General features: G+C 40.7%; 1 protein-coding gene across 1 annotated transcript; it reads right to left on the reverse strand.

The window, feature by feature from the left end:
* Positions 1–11,924: 11,924 nt before the first annotated feature.
* Positions 11,925–20,589, reverse strand: LOC120930887 (gastrokine-1-like). The gene is made up of 6 exons (XM_040342030.1): positions 20,539–20,589; positions 19,621–19,662; positions 15,652–15,789; positions 14,884–14,994; positions 13,937–14,069; positions 11,925–12,107 (listed from the first exon to the last, which is right to left on the reverse strand). The coding sequence occupies exons 1-6, from the start codon at positions 20,548–20,550 to the stop codon at positions 12,040–12,042; spliced, it is 504 nt and encodes a 167-aa protein (XP_040197964.1). The 5' UTR covers positions 20,551–20,589; the 3' UTR covers positions 11,925–12,039.
* Positions 20,590–21,897: the final 1,308 nt, after the last annotated feature.

Genomic DNA, 21,897 nt, shown 5'->3' on the forward strand with positions numbered 1-21,897 from the left:
ACAGAGGCGCTGCTGGGAAAATTTGTGTTTCTCCTATCACAGAACTCTCTGAAGAGAAGGCGCGGCTTTCAAATCATTGATGCTCGCGCTCGCAGCATGGAGACTGTCACCGCTGGAAAAAAAAGTGAGTGTTTGCGGTCAGGCACAGTGGGGGCAAGTGATGGGGTATTACTTCTTCTTACCACCAATGTAACTTGATTATCATACAGATCACTCATGTAAAGCACCTTCCCAGCACTTACCACCAATGTAATATGGTTATCCCACTATCCACCAATGTAATATAGTTATCCCACTATCCACCAATGTAATATGATTATCCCACTATCCACCAATGTAATATGGTTATCCCATTATCCACCAATGTAACTAACTAGGTTATTCTACAAAGTACCCTTGTCGGGGGGCATTCCTTCTCCTAAACATGGGCAAGTGATGGCACAGAGAGGGGCAAGTGATGACACAGTGAGAGGCAAGTGAGGGGCAAGTGATGGTACAGTGAGGGGCAAGTGATGGCAATGTGGGGGCATGTAATGTAATGGCACAGTGAGGAATGTAATGTAATGGCACAGTGAGATTTAAAAAAGCCTGTTTCTGTCAGCGGTTCTGGCTACCCCTCAGCTTCCAGAAAGACTAGTAAGAAGGGGATAGTCTTATACAGTGAGTATATCCCAAAATCAACATTTTTCCGTCTTATACGCCGGAAAATACGGTACATTGTACTATGGACTTGTAAAGCAAAGATTACTGCACTCAGTACAATTATGTGGATTATTATTTTGAATTCATATGTTTCATCACAGTTAGCATGTGCCACATTTAGTTCACAGCTCCTCTGTTCTTTTGAACTGCATAACTTCTTTACTTGAATATACCCAACCAAAACTGAAGCTCCGCTCCAAGCCCCATAAGAAAAATAACCTGGTGATTCAATCTCTGTCAGGTGCAGCTCCCAAATGGCTCATCTTGCTCAATCGTCAATGGAATACATTGGAAAGATGGAAGCACACACCAAAAACCAATCAATTTTAAATGTCACAGGAAGGCTTCAGCTCCACCCCCTCCCAAACCATTCCATCCCCCTAATGTGTTACACATGCCATGGGCTTAATCAAAGATAACCTCTAAGATTAAACTCATGTGTGAAACATGTTAGGGGGTGTGGTTTCGGGAGGGGTGAAGCTGAAGCCACCCTGTCACATTTAAAATAAAGTGGCTTTCAGTGTGTGCTTTGTATTCTGTTCTGTAGCCTCTCTCTATATATATATATATATATAAAATAAAAGGGCTCAGAGGTCCCCAGGGCCCCATGTGGCAAACCCCCTTTTTTTATTTTTTTATACATGTTTATTTTTTTATTTTTGTTTATATATTTATTTTTTTATTATTTATTTTTATTAAAGGGCCCAGAGGTCCCAGGGCCCTGGATGGCAACCCCCCCTTTTTTTTCATAAATGTTTATTTTATTTATACATTTTTTATTAAAGGGCCCAGAGATTTATTTATTTTTATTTTTATTATAGATTTTTATATATATTTTCATTTTTTTTTGTAAAGGCCCCCCCCCACTTCTCAATTCGCGGCACCCTGCTTCTCAATCTAAGGCGGTGCCAACCCCCCCCCCCTCGGTTCTCTTCTCCAGGAGGCCCCATGCCTGAAGCTGTGTAAGGGGCCCCATAATTCCTGATGGCGGCCCTGGGTGCTGGGCAGAGCTCCAAGATGGAGAGCTTGTATCAAGTTCGGCCCTGATACCAGCTCTGCTGCTGGAGGCTCACTAGGTTATTTTTCCTCAGAAGACAGGTCTATTAAATCCCCTGTCTATGGAACTGGTGTCTGGGGATAGAGGTTCTCCTGTCTGTGGAACCCAGAAGATGCTATCAGTGCTGGACAGAGGTTAGCAGAGCTCTGCCCTGATGTCAGCACTTCAACTTTGGTGACAGAAATCTCTGGAGTTTCCACTGCCGATTCTTTGGCAAGCTGCTGGACAGGCACATTCCTCCATCCAACCTTGTCTTGTGCAGAAACAGGTTCATCCAGATAAGTTAAAACTTGCTGCTTCCACCATAAGAGCTCTGCGTCCATAGCTGAAGGTAGAGGTGAGCAATGCACACTGTTACTCTGCCCCATTGCTGATACTTCAGTCGTGATTTCAGGACTGTCAGCTGGTACTTCTGCGCAGTCCCAGGCAAAGGGAGCCCCACCCTGCTGCTGAGCAGAGTCTAGCAGCTGTCTGTAGGTGATCTCCAGCTCCCATTCCTGGATGGCCAGAAACTCCAAATCTTCCTGTGCCCAGAGCACTTCCAAGACATTCGGTGTTCACTCTCTGTGCCCCATTATTTCCTTCAAATGCCACTCCAGATCACTCCCAAAGTCAGGTTCCTTGGACAGCCTCCAGTACAACAGTCCTAGGCCACCATAGTCTAAGCCTTCCGTGGGGCTGTCATCTGCTGTTCACTGGCACATTTGGGCTACATACCACTGGAGGGCTCTGGAGCTCTCATCCAACCGCATCTCTGCACAGATCAGCCTGCTTAACTCAGCTGTCCACTCCCGGTTTGGTTGTTCCCCCAATAACAGCATTCGCATGTCATACTGTGACCAATACCATACATGGACAGAGGGGAAACTTTTACCCTGGTGGTGCTGCTCGCAAGCTAGTGTTTTTTTCCAGAGTTGTAGGCGGACAGAATCATACCATCCCAGTAGGACCTGCACTGATACTGGTCCTCTGTGCTGTATCCGCATCTCTCGCAACTTCTTTTGGAACATCCTCTTCCATGACGGCTGGTACCTGTACCTCTGCTCTCCTGCTATCCGGACCTTGTATCCAGGTGGTGGTTTGAATGTGTTCACAGCAAGGAAGCACAATCCCACAACTGCCAACCATGAAACGTCCGACACTCCGCTTGAGTGCTTTCAACATATACGGCTTCCTTCCAGTCTGAATATAGATATAAGATCTTCTCTACTATTTGCAACCACAAACTTGGTTGCTGTTTATATGAAATACAGGTACACTGGTAATTCTTGGGACAACCCCACCCTTTGCATTATGGGTGGGGTGGACTGTCTAATCAGCAGGGAGAGCTGTTGGAGGAATACCCCCTCCTCACAGCAAGCACACATACACATCCCATAATACCCAAGGCAGACAGACACAATGGAATACAGCCACAACCCAAATGACCCAGAAAAGAGTACACAGCAGTATGAGACCAGAGACTATACATATATAAATATATATATATATATATATATATATATATATATATATATATATATATATATATATATATATATATATATATATATATATATATGTGTAGCATTACCCCCGGAGGAGCTGCTGGCTGTTTGGGTGGCACATTTACCTCATGGCTCCTCCGAATTCCTAGGGGTGAATGATGCGTATTGCATTCGGTAGAAGTAAAGGAATGTCCGCAACAGGTGTTCTTTGCTGTGCTCTTTATTACCCAGCCGGGTAAAAACAATAAACTTGTGGTGAGGAAAGAAAAGTTGAAGAAGAGAAGAGAGCAGCAGATTCCGGCGTTGATGGTAGGGAAAGTCCTGCTCCCAAGCGTAACACTTCTCTGCGCCACTCCTATGCGAGTGGGTTTAGTGTACCCGGACAGGCCTCTCTCACTGACCTGGCAGCCAGAGTATCACTCAAACATTTGTAGGATAAAGTCCCTGCCACAGACCCTCCTTGGTGAATGTCAGAGAGATATCTCTGCCACAGGCCCTCTCTGATTTGTGGTTACGAAGATGATTCTCCTTAAATGAGTTACGCCTGGATCTCCTTCAACTTGTGGCCCAGGTACCGACTTACAGGTGATCAATCCCTCAGTGTCCGGCTACCTTGATCCCCGGTGGTTTGTCGAGGCCCTTTTGGACCCCCAGCCTCTCAATGGCGATCCTCAGACGGACTCCCCACCAAACAGCAAATATAGCTTGGGATCCGCAAAGGTGGGAACCCAGTCGCTCACTGGGTCCCCGTCGCTGTTCAGATGCTCCGGGCCAGCATGGTCCTGGAACTAGGAACACTGTGTGGCATGCACGCCCCGGCCAGGTAGGCCATAATGCGGGGGTGCTGTGTTGTGGTCACCCTAAAGGTGGGTGCCACACTGAAGAAGAAGACCCAGAACCAATGGCGTCTGCCCCAGAAATACCCCTCACCAGCATGCACAGCAAGGTCAAACCCTCCTGATTGGTCGCTGGGAAAGAGCACCCAAACCTTGACTCCACTGCTGCCACCTGCAGCACCGGGGTTGGAAGAACACCCCAGTACAACAGAATAAGCCTGCAGCACAGCCAAGCTGAGACAGAGACCCTATTCTACACACAACAATTTGGATCAGAGTTTAACTACACTCTGATCTCCCTCTAAATTTAACTAGCACCGGTACTATAAAGTACACTGGCCCCCCACCCAAAGTGACTCCCATCACACTGCGTGCTTCAATTGTTATACTTTCAGGTATATTAGGTCATCATTTCAACTTTTTTTCCCCTTCTTTTCCCCCCTGGCGAAAGAATACATATATGTAGCGCTAAAATTAATAAATGAATAACAAAATACCATAATGTGTGTAGTGATAAAAAATTAAAACACATATAACATTAATGAATGTTAAACACAAATCGTAAAACATGTGTAAATCCCTCTAGTGCGAAGAGTGATAAATGTGCCAATCTGGCAGGTGATCTGATGCACCTATAGTGGTATCAGATATGAGAGCAGAGTCCAACAAAACTCATAACTGTGACAGTCCAATGTGCATAGCGAAGTTCATCACAATCCACAAAACCTTCAAGTGAGTAAGTGAATAAATAGAAAATGCGTGACTTCCTTATCGTGGCAATCCCACCACCGAAAAAAGTGCAGGCTTACCGGAACTTGTTGACCACTGATGGCGTATGCCAAAAGAGGTCAATCAAGGCTTTATATGACAGATGTCAAACAACGACCCTTGGCAGGAAACGTAGGCCCAACTGGTTGGTAGATCTTTAGATGGAATGGGTCCCCAGGAGCAAGCTGGAGGCTGTACTGATGTTGGAATCCCGAAACCAATTGGCTCAGTGTATTAGTGGTGCATAGAGAAAATAAAAGAAAGGTGGCCACATAGCGTAACTCTGTATAAAAAGAAAAATACGTGTTTATTCACAGCTATAAAACTTACATTTGGCTGGAAGTGAAAGAGCTCATGCATGTAAATGGGGCTCCTCTTCCCTGAGGGATGTGATGTGCCACTGATTGGGCATCCCCCCCAATTCTCCCTTCCCCAGCCATTTGTGTGGTGGGGGGTTCTTCGGGCACATGGACGTTGTGTCTCCACACCCGACAAGTGACGTTTTGCGCCATTGCGCTGTGACGATCTCTTGCTTTCAATTCTCACACCACTATGTGGGGTCTTGTGAACAACACATCCCTCACTCCTGACATTTATGCCGGTCAGGCATAGGTGTCACTCCTCCCAGGGACTGTTGAACCCATAACACATATTATTCTATTTACTATTCACAGATTACCACTGGCTAAATTGCCATTACTCATGTACACTATTCATGAATTCTTTGGACATGGATGTCTGGTCTGCCCTTCCCCCTTCCTCGAGGTTTGCCCGGGTCCCGTCGGGATAGACCCCAGTGCCCGCACCTGCAGGGTTGCTGGATTCTCCCTCCCTTCCTTCACCCCTCTAATTGAGCTGTAACATGTAAGTATTTAGGGTTTCACCCTTATATTAACTCCATTTTGGGATACATCCACCATAAATATGATAAAACTTTGGTCTCTTTTATTACCCTTTTAGACTAATTTCTGTATCTACTCCTGAGGAAGTGGAGATCAATTCCAAAAATGCATAGAGTTTTAGGATGCCTATAAATGTTTGGATCGCTACTATGCATTACCAATTGTCTGGTTTTACCATGTAATGTTATTTATAGCATATATGCACACTTACACAGTTCTATGACAATCATGATGATCATTCAGTATGTGACAGCTCAATTAAATGTTTTTTACCTATATTTTATCATGTCTGTATAATTGTTTTTTTATTTGTCATCATGCAATAAATGTACTCATCTACTCTGACCCATGTTTCTCTTTTTTAGTTCAAAAAGTGACAATGAGTCTAAATTAATATTCAAAAAGTGTCTAATAAATGAACTGCAAATATTCTTTTTAAATGTTCCAAGGTGCTTCAAAACAGGACATGTACCCCACACCACTGTGATCAAGCTAATTACAAGATTTGTATGACCAAAGATCAAAATGGTCATACAAACATGTTGCATCTCTAAGGGTTAATAGCTCTACCAGCAAGATACATCAGCAGGAATGCCACCTGACTCCACATCAATATCAGCAGATAGGATATTGCACCATAATCAGAGTAGCATGGAAAAACAAAGCAAGCTCCATGTTGTGAAACCGCTATAGCGCAAATTTATTAAAAATCTAAATGCAAACTCACATATAAACTCTTGTAAGACAGCGTTTAACCTCCCTAGCGGTAATCCCGAGAGTGTCTAAGGATTACATTTCAGTACCATTAACAGTAACCCTGAGACACTCTCGGGATTGCATCACAGTATCTTAGTAGAGGTTACTTACCTTGTCCCCAGGATCCTGTGATGTCTCCCCACTGTGTCCGGCGTCCAGATCCTCCACCCGATGTACTGTGTTCCGGGCTCTGTTCCCTGCAAACGTCGTGATGCATGGGGATGGAGCAGGCGGGAATTTAAAAAAAGTAAAAAATACAGAACACTTACAGTACACTGTAATCTTACAGATTACATTACTGTATCAAATCATTTCACATCCCTTTTGTCCAGTCCCCTGCATACACTTTTAAATTATATATACTGTTCTTTCTGCCTGGAAACTTGAGAATGTCCATGGCAACCAAAAAGTATCCCTTTTCGTGAAAAGCGATTTTAGACCAGCTAGATAGTAAATTAGAATCACTTGCAGAATCAAGCAATAGTGATTCATGGGGAAATTCGTCATCAAACAATGAAAGTTACAAAAGCAAATTTTGCAACTGAGCAGATTTCTGTGCTTTTGATTTGATTACATTATTGAATAATAATATAGTTATTTATTATATTATAATTTATGATTTAGTGTTTCAAACTTTATCATACCCAGGATGTCTACTAGACTCTTGTTTGGACAGATTTAAGTGAGTTATTCCTAAGAATTAAAGGCCTACAATATAAAACGCTGAATTTCAATGCAAAACAATGTATCGCTTTGAGCATCAAAAATATGACATAATCATACCGCCAGGGAGGTTAAGAGACCCAAGTGCTCTTATATGTGAATCACTGTTTGGTCTTATCATTGATCATTTGTGCAATAACGTCAAGTCCTAAGGCTCTGTGCGACCAGTTTTGCTGGAGTCAGCATCATCAAGAGAAATTACCATTGAATGTTTGTATGCATTTGTATTATGTCATTGTATTTGTGATTAGTGTGGCGCAATGCACAAAAAAATGTTTTTGCTCTGCATTTCATTATCATAAATGTGTGGCAGCTGCTTCTGATTTTAAGACTTTGAGCACAGTAATTCATATGTCAAGTCTTCTATCTCCAGCCCTGTGGTAAGTGGCTAACAGGGAGAAACTTCCCCATCAGGAATTCTGTCTGTCTGCTCACTGACTGCCCTGCCACTACATACTGCTGACTGCCCTTCTGCTATATACTGCTCAATCATACCTCCCAACTATCCCGGATTCCACAGGACCGCCCGCGACTTCAAGTAAGGATCGGGGATGAAGTCCCAGAGCGGTAGTGGGCTCCACTCAGTGAGGATTCTGGCATGCCTGCTCTGTCTGCTTCTCTCCCCAACGCCCCGCCCACTTCACTCTTCCTCTCAGTCATTAGTTGCCATGACCACCAGCATCCTAGCAACTAATGACATTCTGTGCAGGCGCCCATATTAGACATGTCATACTAACAATTGTGTTGCTGATAGCAACTCTCCAGTGACAGGATTGCTAGGGGCCCATTCACACTATTGCAAGTGCAATCATTGAAATAAATTATGCCTCATTCCTACAAATGTAGTATAGCGTATGTGTGTGAGGGCAGTCTTTGCAGAAGGTGTATGGACTCAACCACTACACCTAATTTGAGAGCTCTGTGGGTGCACAGCCTCGAAAAGCAGCTATGTCTGTGCAGCTGCTGCATCCCAACTGACATGAATAGGACTGCCTGCATGCAACACCTGTGCAGAAGATGGCCTCACACAGACATATGCTATAATACGCCCATGTGAACATGGCCTAATACTGCACCACCTTCTCCCCAACCCCTAATGCACCTGGGCAGCAAAGTACGATGTGGTTGTGTTTTAGTGCAGTGCACTATTAGTGCATAGCTCACAACTGTCTCTGATTTTAAGGAACTGTTGCTGATTTGGAGCAAAGTCCCCATGTCCCTCTTTGCTCCTCATTTGTCCCCCATTTTGGTCTGATCTATATAATGGTATTTAAAATGCACGTTTTATCTTTCATAAAGTGTTTCCCAGTGCTAAACCTTTCATCCAATTTCTAAATTCCTGCATTTGTAAATGTCAAACGCCATTATAAAGGAATAGTCTTGGTAAAAAAAAAAACTTGTGTGTTTAACTAATCTTTTTTTGTATTATTCTACATTAAGGTGGCGTGGCAGTGGGTGTGTCCCATGCCTTCATATTTTTGCTGATAGGTGTCCCTCATTCATGGACAGTGTGAGTTTAGTGACACGCACCCACACACATTTCAAATTGGGAGCAGCAGCTTTGTCCATTTGGCCGCTGCATCCCAATTAATGTGATTAGGACTGCCTGCATATAGCTGCATGGACACATGTGTATCCCTGTGTGGGCAAACATGGCTCTCCATGGGCATATGCTTAAGTACACCCATGTAAGTGAGGTCTTAGACTGGTGTGCATCATTTTAAAGGGCACCTTGACTGAAAAAAGGATAAGAAATAAATATGAATATCAAACTATGGCACCTCAAAAAAGTCATCAAATGTAAACAAGTGAATGTGGCTGCCCCTTTAAGAGTGGGAAAACTCCACCTTCAAATACAAAAATGATATAAAGAAAGAGTGGCGCTCACATAAGTAAATACAAAAATGAACGTTGATATTAGAGCAAATAAAAAAGTAAAAAACAAAAGATTAAATAGATATAAAGTCCAATGTGACAAATCCCAACACCAATTTTGCTTTCTATATCAAGTTCCAGAAATTCTCACCACTTGTGCTCAAAGTTTGGATGTACACTCACCAGAGATGTTTATCCTCTTTTTACAGATAGGTCAATAAGTGCTTTTGCCAAAAAAAGGTTAGGATTCCCCTGGTGTTATGCTCCTATTTGGTCCTCCAGTAATGTAAGATGGTCATATTGAAAGTAATCCCACAGGAGACAGGATAAAAAATCGCATATTGTAGTATTTATTAAACATGGTGTTTTAAAAAAACAAGAAATCAAATTGCACTCACATGTTAAAGTGCCTGAGATGACGTCTTCAGGAAAAACTATCTTTAATAAATACTACACTATGAGATCTTTTATCCTGCCTCCTGTGGGCTCACTTTACATATGACCATCTTGCATTGCTGGAGGACCAACACCACGGGAATCCAAGCCGTTTACCTACCTGTAAAAAGGGGTCAAACATCTCTGGTGAGTGTACATCCAAACTTTGAGCACAAGCGGTGAAGATTTTGGGAGCTTGATATAGAAAGCAACATTGGTGTTGGGATTTGTCACATTACACTTTATATCTATTTTATTTTTATTTTTATTTATTTTGTCACTTTTTTATTTGATCTACAGTAATACCAATGTTCATTTGTTTATTCGCTTATGTGAGCGGCACTCTTTCTTTATATATTTCTTGAAAAACGGTTAAAAACACTGGTATAAAGTATAGTAGCTTATGTAAAGGTGAGATTTTTCAGAGCTCTGTGTGGTTTGTAAACTGAGTTACAAACAGTATACACATAGGAATGTTTATGGGCTGTCCTCTCTGGTCTACAGTTTGTATATGTTTTTATAAAGTCTGGGGGTAGGTGCAGGTGGGGGTAGGGGCAGGTGAGCTGAGCCAAGCTCTTACCACCATCCCCTGAAAATGCTTTGACCGGTAATAGCGACACTCCCGCAGCTTCCTGCAGTGTTGTAATACCACTGAAGCCTGGTGTCAATAAAGTCTGAGGCCCTGAAGCTGGATATCCCCGAGAGGAAAAAGGCTCAGACACAAACACAACAGCAGCTGCTGGTGTCAGGAGTAGACGGTCCAGACTGCTGGATCTGCCACAGGAGCGGTAACCCTCTCTTCCTTCCTTGGTACCCAGACACAGACAACTTACACTGCAGCCAATTTGGCCACCACATCTCATATATCTTATGCTACCAGGACTGGTATGGAGGAGGGACCACAAACCCTGCTGCCCTTGCAGCCTTAGATGCAAAGCAATACTGCAATGTATACTGCCAAGAATACTGCAAACACTACACAGCCCAATGTCACTGCCGCTACTACTGCCTCTGCACCAGAACTTAGTCATCATTTTGTTTACTAGTTCCTGTATTTCTTTACTTGTATTTCTTCTCTACTTGTTGTATTTTGGAACTTTGTAAATTCATAAAAAAATAATAAAAAAAATACAGTATTTTTCAAAAAATATAGGCCCAGCCAACCAAAAAGAACAGTTTGCACATGGAAAGCAATTGGCTGACTGTGAGAGATTCCCCCAACCGGCCCTGCATTCCTCTCGCCCTCTCTAGATGATGGGATCAGCAGAATCCATCAGCCGAGGGCAGTTGTCTTTTATGTAATGCCTCTTTTATTGCCATCAGTTTTCTCTAAGCACAGTTGCTGATGCCCACAGGACCCCTCGGCCGGCTGGTCTTGGTTTATTTCTGCCAGGGTCACAGTGTCTCTGCCCGGTCAGTTAATATACACTGTGCTGCTCTGTGACTTCCCAGTAGGAACTGTAAGGTGTCTGGTGCTTATTGTTCGGTACACTCATTTGAGTGTATCAATCAAGATGGTAGCGCTGTTGTCGGAGATCTTGTTCCAGTGTGACAGACAAGCTATCGTTCCGAGCAAGGACTTTTATCAGCTACAGGTCACACGCAGTGAGGGGGTTGCGGGGCACTCCGGGGTCGTATAGTGTCACAGGAGGGTCGGCGGGTTGTTGCAAGAGATAGAGTGCGTATGTGTGTGTGGATGGGGAGACTGTGAAAAGAGCTGTTAGTTCCGGAGTGTGCATTGTGTAATAGAGTGAGGGTGGAGCTAAGGGTGTCAGTGTACAGAATAGGGACAGAGATAAAGAGTATCAGTGTGTAGAATCATTTCCATACAAAGGCCCACCACAATCCTCAGCACCAGCCCCATGATGCTCTTAATCTGGCCCTGCACCCATAGACAGTTTTTCTTCTTCTGATGGCTGTTGTACATAAATGCAGTATATCTGACTCTATAAACTTCTTAGCTGATTTATAACTTGTATTTCAGTTACCATATGCATATTAACCGTATCTTCTACTACATGTTGTGTCTACAATGCCTGTCTTGTAGAGACTGCCTCCTGTAGCCGGTACTAGAGAAAGTATGTTAGAAGACTTTTGGTTGTTTGTTCTCAGGATCTTTTAAAGGGGAGATCCATGGTCACACTGGGATTGATATGAAGGAGCAACCTATATGGAGCACTGTTTAAGTCGTTTCAGACAGTACAGATAAACCCATGATGCATCAGCATCTGTTTTAGTATTCAGTATTATATGTAGTAAAATTTGTAAAATTATTTGTAGTAAATTGAATCCTGTGTATATTTACCCTTTACTGTTTTAAGTATATAAAACATTTTATAATAATATTAAGGGAAGTACTGTTACTGTACACAGCTGACAACCGTGTGTTTCATATAAATGCTTTATTTGCAGTAAAAAAAAGAAAGTACAGAAATTAGTTTTGAAACGATATGCATTAAGTGATGGAAAAACTTTATGTAAGTGGTGGGGGTGGGGGCTTAGAAGCAGAAGCTGATGCCTCCAATGGTGATGATACTGTTTGCTTCGCATATGTGAAACTCATCCACTAAAAAAAGGTAAAATAAAAGAAATGTTAGTGTCATAGCTATAACAGGATCATTATTGTGCATAGTAAAGTATGAAATTAGGTCACTTGTTATCTTCCGTGTATGACACAATTTAACTGTTTTCTCAAAGATTGTTGCTGCTGTAGTAGAAATATATTTATCACTAACAAAGCTTTGATATAAAAATGTTATAGTCTGAAAATGCTACATCTAAATGGATCAGACATTGCATTAAAATATTTATAGTTTTGGCAATTGTTGAAGAGTAAAGGTTTTTCTTAGTAAATTAATAGGACAGGTCTGCCTAATCCTTTAAAGCAGGGGTGTCAAACTTAATTTCATCGGGGGCCACATCAGCATTATGATTGCCCTCATAATGGCCGGTTGTATCTGTATTAGATGTCCAGCGCATTCGTTCCTCTTTAAATTAGATGTCAAGAGCCACCCCACCATCAGAAGTTGATTCCCCGCTCTCCCTTACATCACAGTGCATCCCCTTTTCTTATGCTGCTGCTGGAAAGAAGCTGGATGCATTGCTTGAAAGCAGAAAGTAAGGGTTTGGAGTAGGACCAGAGGAGGGCTGGAACTCTCCTGCAGCTGCAGGACAGGTGCGAAGGCCACATGAAAGGGCCTGGAGGGCCAGATTCGGCCTTGTGTTTGACACCTATGCTTTAAAGGATTGCTCCCCTTAGGATTTCAGGACTTGGAAAATCCTAAGAGTTCAATGCACCAACATATTCTTAAATTTCCTGGTTAATAACATGATATAATCTCTGCCATTGATTAACCAAGTCTGCACAGCTTTCCTGACCTTTGTGAAGGGTTCCCAGTCAGATCACCAAACACAATGGGGTTGATTTACTAAAGGCAAATTGACTGCAGTTTTTTAAGATCTGAGTAAATGAGCAGACGCTCTGCTGAGTTCCATCATCCAATCATGTGCAAGCAAAAATGCATTTTATTTTTAATTTTCCTTGGACGTGATTGGGTATTCTTTGCAAAAGGAAGTTTCACCTCATTTTCTAAGCTCTGGTGCAACTGCACTTGCAAAGTGCAATTGCAATTTGCAAAGTGCGCAGTCAATTTTCCTTTAGTAAATCAACCCCAATATATTACAGAATATAAGACCAGTCTTTTAAATTGATTGTATGCAGCAGTTTAAGAATGGTCTCTTAACAGTTGTGGTAAGAGGAAACCTATACTTAACATTTCTAAGTTTTGTTTGCAATTGAATACTGAAGTTGAGTTAAATCTTTCCTCTTGTACTAGAGGTGTTGATGCCCAGAAAACATTTTGTAGTAACACCTCCAATGTTCAGGTTTTTATTAGCTAATTTGGCTTAATTAAGTATTAAGATGATTATTTTTTGCCCAACCCACTGTTATTATCAGCAATGAGAGCTAACAAAAACTTAAAATAACAGTCAAAGGTCTGAAAACAACAAGCCGTATGACACATAAAGCATTCATTATAGCCTGATGAATTAAGAAAATAGACTTGCAATTTGTCTAGTTTGTTTTTCCATTACGTTTTTGTATACGAATGTGTAGTACATTACCCAATATATCTGTATGTATTAATGTATGCCCATCATTGTACAAACTTTTTTTTATTAGGGGCAGCATAAAGGTACGGTGTGCAGTAACATAATGTTTTAATTTTAAATATGTATAAGAAAGACATTATAAAGTGATAGATGGATGGATAGTTAGATAGGTAGATAGATATATAGATAGATAGATAGATAGATAGATAGATAGATAGATAGATAGATAGATAGATAGATAGATAGATAGATAGATAGATAGATAGATAGATTTGTTCCCACCTTGGATTGGTTCGGTAGTGTATGTTGGAATTCCACGGCATAGGGCTTCTACATGCACACCATATATACCAATGTTGGCAATGGGAACCTGGTTCTTAAGGGTATACTTGAAGCGGCTTGGAGGAGCATTAAGCTGAATATGGAAACAATTTAAAAAAATACATTAAAAGCAATATTGTCAAAAAATCATACATCTAAACAAACATGATGTATATTCTCACTTTCTTGCCTGTTTGAACATATGACTATCTGAATATAAATGTACATGTTCTTTTACTTGCAGTGATTGGTACAATTCATGACTCAGGATGTCCTAGATTTCTGAATTTTGTGTTTCATGAAAATTGATGCAATGAAAATACTCTTGTGGACTAAAAAATTAACTGTCATTGGTTATCCTTTCATCGCTATAAAACTATTCTCTCATCGCATTGGATGTGGAATTCTCACGTAAGTAAAGATAACACATATAAATTGAAGTAACTCTTAACTTTCCTTCGTATAGTATCCTTTAAGCTGCAAATTGTTCCTGTACATGTGGAAGTTTCTCATGTATTAAAGTAAACCCATTCTCAAGTGTTGACTTAAAATGATGTCATGTCATGCTGAGATGGATACATAAAGAGTCATAAAATGGTTGCAATACTGTCTTCCTGGGGAGGTTTTAGGTTCCACCCATGACTGCTCATTTAACCTAAAGCCTAGAAATGTGGTTATGTCATCTTTGATGAAAAGTAAAATCTGTATTTTGGTCCCACAATCGGAAGTGGAGGATAGAATTATTTTCATTGAGAGTAAATAATGAATTCCTTCTGTTACTCTCTATTTATCTACACCAGTTAGACTTATAAATATTGCTTATAGGTAAAATCTAAGTACAGGCTCACTTTAGTATTTTTTTCCAGCTTCAGTGGGGCATTTGAAATATGGGGCATTATGTTTCTTACCGGGCTTTGTTGGTATGTTGCTCCAATTACTTCCAAACTCGGGAACTTGGTGTTTTCCATCTTAGCCACTACGCACACTTTCTTCCCATAAAGCCTTGTTGCAACAACACCCTTTCGTTTAAAAAATAAAGATTTAAAAAGGACTGAACCAAAACATTGAAAAATATTTGACTACAACAGTCACAGATAATACTGAATTTCTAAATGAAATAAAACCAGTCAGCCTATCGATCGATCAACCAACTAACCAACTAGTCAATCAACTCAACCTAACAAAAACATATTCCTTTCTCATTATGATATTTTATCGTTGCTGTACCATCACTTAAACATTTCCCCTGCATTGAGTCTGTCTATTTATTGCACATATCGGTATAACGACTGTATGCATGCTATTGTAGAACCACTATATGATGTTCTCATTGGACACATGCAATGAAGAATAAAGATGTGATTGCATAGCTCAAAAGCACCTGAAGAAATTATCATGACATTGGGGATGTCATTAAGTTTCTGAAGTACTTTACTTTGGAGAAAAGATATTAGGGGGTAATTTACTAAAAACATCTGTGCATAGTAAACCAATCAGCTTCTAGCCTTAGCGTGTTTAGTTAAGCTGAACACAATAAATTCTCTCTACGTATTTGAATGTCAGGGTTGAATAGATACTGTAGCGGAGAGATGGGTTTATGTCCAGCTTAATTTGGGGAAAAAAAAGACAATTTTACTGTCATCTCACAAAACTAAGGTTATTGGCTGATATCTCACCTGTCCATAATCACAGACGGAATCCCAGGAGTTCCAGCCATTCAGATTGTTGATGTTGGCTACCCTGTCCTGGTTGTTAATGTTCACATTCTGATGCACATTGCCACCATCATTCCCCGAATTATTCACGCCTACATTCTGTGGGAGAATGTTAAAAGTTTACATAAAACGAGTTGGACAATCAAATCAAAACATGTAAAATATTCTAATCAGGCATTGCCTGGGGTTAGCCAGCAGGATTTTCTTTATTTGGAGGCTGTACAACTGTTATTACTAATTATAAGTACTCAGAATAAATGCTTTTACAACTACTCTGTGGGGTTATGAATACCATGAAAAACATAATAAAAATGCTGGCATTTCAGAGGTCAACATGTTGATATTTTTCTTAGGTTAATTGAAAGTTTCTAGAATCTTTGAAACTTGTACTCCCAGACTTAATGAACCACAGAATTACTGATTACAAATTGCCAATTTATAATTTGCTGCTTGCTTTTCTGTAGGATCTGTGGAAAATCATGTTGCTCAGGAATTTAGAGGATCATGATTTAGGAACTGTAAAATACTCTGTAGATTCAACAAATCTGCTCACAAAAAAATATTTTGGTCAGTTAAAAAAAATGAAGTTTGCAGGTTTGCCAGATTTGTTAATAAATTCACTCAATGCAAAGCGTCCTACTGATGGTTGAAAGTTAAAACAGAAATACTTAGCACCCCTTGGAAAGGGAGGACAATTAAAGCATCCATTATTATAGCATTATAAGATGTGGGTCTGTATACCTAAGCCTTGCGTGACAGTAAAAAAAAGATGTAAGGGGACAGACTCCAGAAATAGTAGATATAGAGCGACCCCAAATGGTATGTCAAAAAAAGCAAATAATTTTATTGGAATTGTAAACATATCTTGCATAACAATCAAGACACAGTATTAATATAAAATTTAGATGCTGCCCTTAAATACAGGTTCTGGCAAAGCCTGTTAGGATTATGAAACATGTTAACCTTGGGGTCCATAGCACGAGGTCCCCAAGTCACTCCATGACACATAGTGGGGTTAAATGAGAGATATGTTTACAAGTTAAAAAAAAACTTTTGCTTTTTTCTTGACATACCATTTGGTGTCGCTCTATACCTACTTTTTGTATTGTCGCGGTAGACAGTTAAAACTTGACTTCAGCCAAAGCTTTTTCCAGTTTTGGATAGAGTGAACTTCTGTTTTGTGGAGCGTTTGTAGCTGCATCTACTAAGTTATCCCTCACTTCCTGCATCATGGTACCAGGTTAATAAATGAGGGAAACAAAAACAGATCCTGCCACTTTGGAAAAACTTGTTTCGATTGGCTACAATTTCAGTTTTCCTCTGAATGTGTTACAGCCTTAAAAACGGAACTCTATCAGTAGCACTCTGTGCTGCTTACCTACTAAAGCCTAAGCACATAAGTAACTCATTGTTGGACTATCCCTATCATCAACAATTAGGCTACTTTCACACAGGCGGTCGGGGTGGGGGAGGGGTAAAAACAGGCAGTTGATCTATATTATTACCACCCCAAACAGCCCAACTTCAAACAAACATGGTGCTGCTCGGAGAAGTACACATTGCCATGACTGCATTTGGCAATAGAAAAAAAAAGAGAAGTGAAAAAAAAAGACCTGCTAACATTGTCTCATGAATTGGTGGCGGTGAATGGTATATTTTTCTTCCCCTTCTCAACCCCTCCATTCCCCGCCTTTGTTCCCTTCCTACCATATCCAACTTTCCCTCCCTTTTTATCCTCCTTTCTCTGCTTTTCCTTTCTTTCCAGCCTGTCTGTCCTCCTCTCCTCTCTTATGGCTCTTCTTTCGATTAATGATAAATATAAAGTTCACCTTTCAACAATGGGTTGAAGTAAAATGGTATTTTTTTCCCTGCACATGCTTATCTGACTACTGGAATTAGAATGTGTATATATTACTAAGCCTTTTTTCAACGCCATCTCTTCAAGCATGTTGTATACCATTGCACTTACAATGTATCTTGCAAAAAATAATTAACCTCTTTACCACCAAGGACGTCCCTGGGACGTCCTCCACTTTGAGCGGTGATATCTGAATGATGCCTGCAGCTACAGGCATCATTCAGATATCGCCGTCTTCAGCCGTCTTCAGCCGCCGATTCTCTGCACCATAAGAACGATCAAATTGATCGTTCTTATAGGCAGCGGGAGGGCCCTCCCGCCACCATCCGGTGCTTCTCCGGGCTCTCCCGTGCCATCGGGGGCCCAGAGAGCGAATCGGCCGGCGCTCGCTGCAGAACCATAGAGATGACTGATGACCAGACGGTCGGAGGACCAGGCGCGACGTACCCGGAAGTAAACAAAGCCGCAATCGCGGCTGTCGGCATGTGATCGGTGATTTTTTTTTCACCGATTTCATGCTTGTAAGCCTGGAGGAGAGATGTGGAGTCTTATTGACCCTGCATCTCTCCATAAAGAGGACCTGTCACACTGATTCCTATTACAAGGGATGTTTACATTCCTTGTAATAGGAATAAAAGTAAATAAACGTAAAATAAAAATAAAATGAATAAAAAAAATTCAAAACGCCCCTGTCCCTGTTATCTTGCTCGCAGAAGCGAACACGCATGCACGTCCCGCCCACATATGTAAACACCGTTCAAACCCCACATGTGAGGTTTCGTTGCGTGCGTTAGAGTGTGTGCAACAATCCTAGCACTAGACCTAATCTGAAACTCGAAAATAGTAACCTGTAAAAAATGTTAAATCGTCACCTATGGAGATTTTAAGTACCGAAGTTTGGCGCCATTCCATGAATGTGCGCAATTTTAAAGCGTGACATGTTAGGTATCTATTTACTTGGCTTAACATAATCTTTCACATTATACAAAAAAATTGGGCTAACTTTACTGTTTTGTTATTTTTTAATTCATGAAATAGTTTTTTCTCCCAAAAAAAGGCGTTTGAAAAATGATTGCGCAAATACCGTGCGAGAAAAAAAAGTTGCAATGACCGCCATTTTATTCCCTAGGGTGTCTGCTAAAAAAAAATATATATAATGTTTGGGGGTTCTGATAAATTTTCTAGCAAAAAAAATGTGATTTTTACATGAAGGAGAGAAGTGCCAAAATTAGCCCGGTGGGCAAGTGGTTAAATAATTAAAAATAAATTAATAAAGAGAGAATTAGTATTACTGGGACACCAGCAGCAAAAAAAAAACACTATCAGAGGTGCAAGACTTTCCCACTATACTCAAAAAGTGTATAGTATATGTTGTTTAAACATATATTTTTGGCATTGACACTTTTCATATGTATGAAGCACCAGCACAGACATAGTAGCACCTAAAAACAAAGAGGCTTGTTTATAGCAGAGAGCGGCTACTACTACCCACTGGACACTCCAGGGTTAGCTCCATACACCATGATAAGCTTGCAGTGACTTGCAGAACTCTCTCTAAATAACACTGCAGAGAGAACACTATGATAGGACAAGAGGCCAGTTACACTACTTAAACAGATTATGTGACTGGATGCTCCTCCTCCTTTTTTAATTTTTTTATTATGAATGGCATTCTTTTTGCTGCTTGCTACTAGTAGCTGATATGTAAGTTTGCTTCATAAATTGGGACCTAAATGTCTTTAAGCTAAATCTTAACAAAGCCACTAACCCTATTACTTATCGTAACACCCAACACATAATTATTATCTTGAACCAAACCATAACTGCATGTTTTTAACTTTACCCTTAATTGTTCAACAGCAATACTTTTAGTCTGATAACACCTTTTCCCAAAATATTTTCAACCTCAAAGCAAGTCATCCTGTATCGTGGATCTGCACCATAGTGGCTCAGTGTTTACCCTCCCTGATTATCAATACTAGGATCTATGGCCTAAATAATACTACTTGATTTAAAAAAAATAAGAAAGGAAACAACTAATGACTGTTACAAGGAATCCTATGTTCTCTTACATCATCAGCAAGCAGAGTTCCAAGGAGAGCAGCAAAGATGACCTGAAACATAAATAAAAAAGTCCCATATTATGTTATATAAAGCATTGACACCCTGTATATTGTAAATAGTCGCTGTTGGCTTATGCAATATTCATGATTTGATAGTTTGTAAAATATATGGTGGATTCTGTGCAAATGTATTTTTGGGATTTTTAGATAGGAATTTATCTGTTGGGATTATAAAGACTGAGGAAAAATCCTGTATCACCCAAGATCCAAACTTACCTTACCCCAAGGCTGTGACTTTTCAACTTTGCAAGGCTGAAGCTTTGGCCTTGTGGTGTCACATAGGGGTTGATTTACTAAAACTGGAGAGTGCAAAATCTGATGCAGCTGTGCATGGTAGCCCATCTGCTTCTAACTTCAGCTTGGACAATTAGGTTTTGACAAAAGAAACCTGGAAGCTTATTGGTTTCTTTGAAGCGAAGCACCAGACTTTGCACTCTCCAGTTTTAGTAAATTAAGACCATACTGTCTACATTCTTCATTGGGTCTTCTCAGTCTTTGGGGTAGTAGTAGTAGTCTGTAAACACACACATTAGCTTTGAAGTCATAAAAATAAACCTGTGATGAGGAAAATACACTGGCTGCCATAAATGATCATTTTTGTTCTGATCACGCAGATCCCATTTTCTGAGTCCTTGACCTGGAAAATGTGTGCCACCCAGGTAGTATCTTGTTCTACAGAAGGTCGGTAGTGGCCAACTACATATATTGCACCTTAATGTTAGGTAGATTTTTTATCTAGTACAACAAAGAACATCTATTCGGCACACTGGCTGAAAAAATTGAGTAAGTTATAGCATTCTAAAATGTTCTGTAAATTACTTATTATACAATTAATATACATTTACGGCAGAATGTAGCTGTACTTACCAAGGTTTTCATTTTGTCTGCTCTTTAAAGCAAATAAGCTAAGAAAGAAATAGCAGGTACAGACCCTTCTCTCTATCTCCTTTATATAGTCTAGAAAGAACAAACATGCCAATTTCCAAATTTGATCTTGGACTCTATCCACCTTTTGAAGAAAGAGATACAATTGGGCTTTTATCTTATTAAACAGAGATAAGAAATTTCCTGTAGAAAATATATGTATAATAACCTCATTGTTTTTAGTGCCCACATTATGCAACATACATGCAATATTGTGAGGTCACGGTGTGGGCAAATGTATCCTAAAACTCTGTGACCAACAACTAATGAACAAGCCAGTGCCTTCCCTTTGGAGGGAATTTGTAATTTTATAATATATTGTTTTCCACAATGTATACAAAATTACACTGAAACTGTGGGGAGTATGTATCAATTCTGTGAGACAACAAGGCACTACTAAACATGAGACAGATTTATGATAATATCGTGGCTTGATTTATAAATTCCCCCACTAAGCTACTCTTAAGAGCACTGTGACAGAAACACCGGCACCTGACCACTTCTGTTTGGAGTAAAAATCAATCTCATCTCCAGTGATAATTCTGTTGTAGGACCGTAAAAAAACTCTATTGGCTGCCTAAGCCTGGTCCACACTACACAGCCGGTTGAATGAAAAAAAACTGACAGCTCAGGCCGGTGCCACTGTACTAACAATGCAATGTGAGTACAGCGATCTCCCCTCCTGTGGAATTGTGCTCAGAAAGGGGGGCGGGGGGGGGGGCGGCTCTTCGCTAGAACACTCCGGTCAGCGCTCTCCTACACTGGCTGAGAGCTCTGACTGGGAGCCGGTCGGCAAACCTTTTCCAGGTATGACCCTTCGACAGAAGCAAGCCACTCTGCCGGACCAGTTGATGTACGCATGGGCTGAATGTCAAACAGTTTCTATTGGCCAACGACACCCGACATTAGGGCCCTGTGTACTAGTCTTAAGAATGCAGATGAAGGGGTTGCAAATATAAAAAAAAGCTACTGCATAGATTTTGCAAACTGATAGGTAGTCTGATGTGCATCTAATATTGTCACTAATTTACAATACTTTATTCCCCTTTATATCTTGGCTGTAGAACAATCTGTCTGGATGTGATATCATAGAGATGTGTTCATCAATTTCTTGACCTGCAATTGGTACCTCCTAAGCCCCGTTAGACCCTGGACCACCTACCAAGGTCAAGATGGATGCACATCTGCAGGTAGCGGAGTATTGGACAAAAAAGCACTTTGGGCCACATTTATACCTCATTCACTATTCACTGGCCATGTATTTGCTGAACATACCCAGTCAAAAGCACAAATGTCCACCTG

The sequence above is a fragment of the Rana temporaria genome, chromosome 3, assembly GCF_905171775.1.
Source record: "Rana temporaria chromosome 3, aRanTem1.1, whole genome shotgun sequence".
In the NCBI taxonomy this organism is placed as follows: Eukaryota; Metazoa; Chordata; class Amphibia; order Anura; family Ranidae; genus Rana; species Rana temporaria.

Coding starts and splice junctions, on each gene's coding strand:
- LOC120930887 (XM_040342030.1), bottom strand. Junction 14,995..15,651: donor CCGTCTGTGATTATGGACAG/GTGAGATATCAG, acceptor TTTAAACGAAAG/GGTGTTGTTGCAACAAGGCT. Junction 12,108..13,936: donor CACTACCGAACCAATCCAAG/GTGGGAACAAAT, acceptor ACCTTTTTTTAG/TGGATGAGTTTCACATATGC.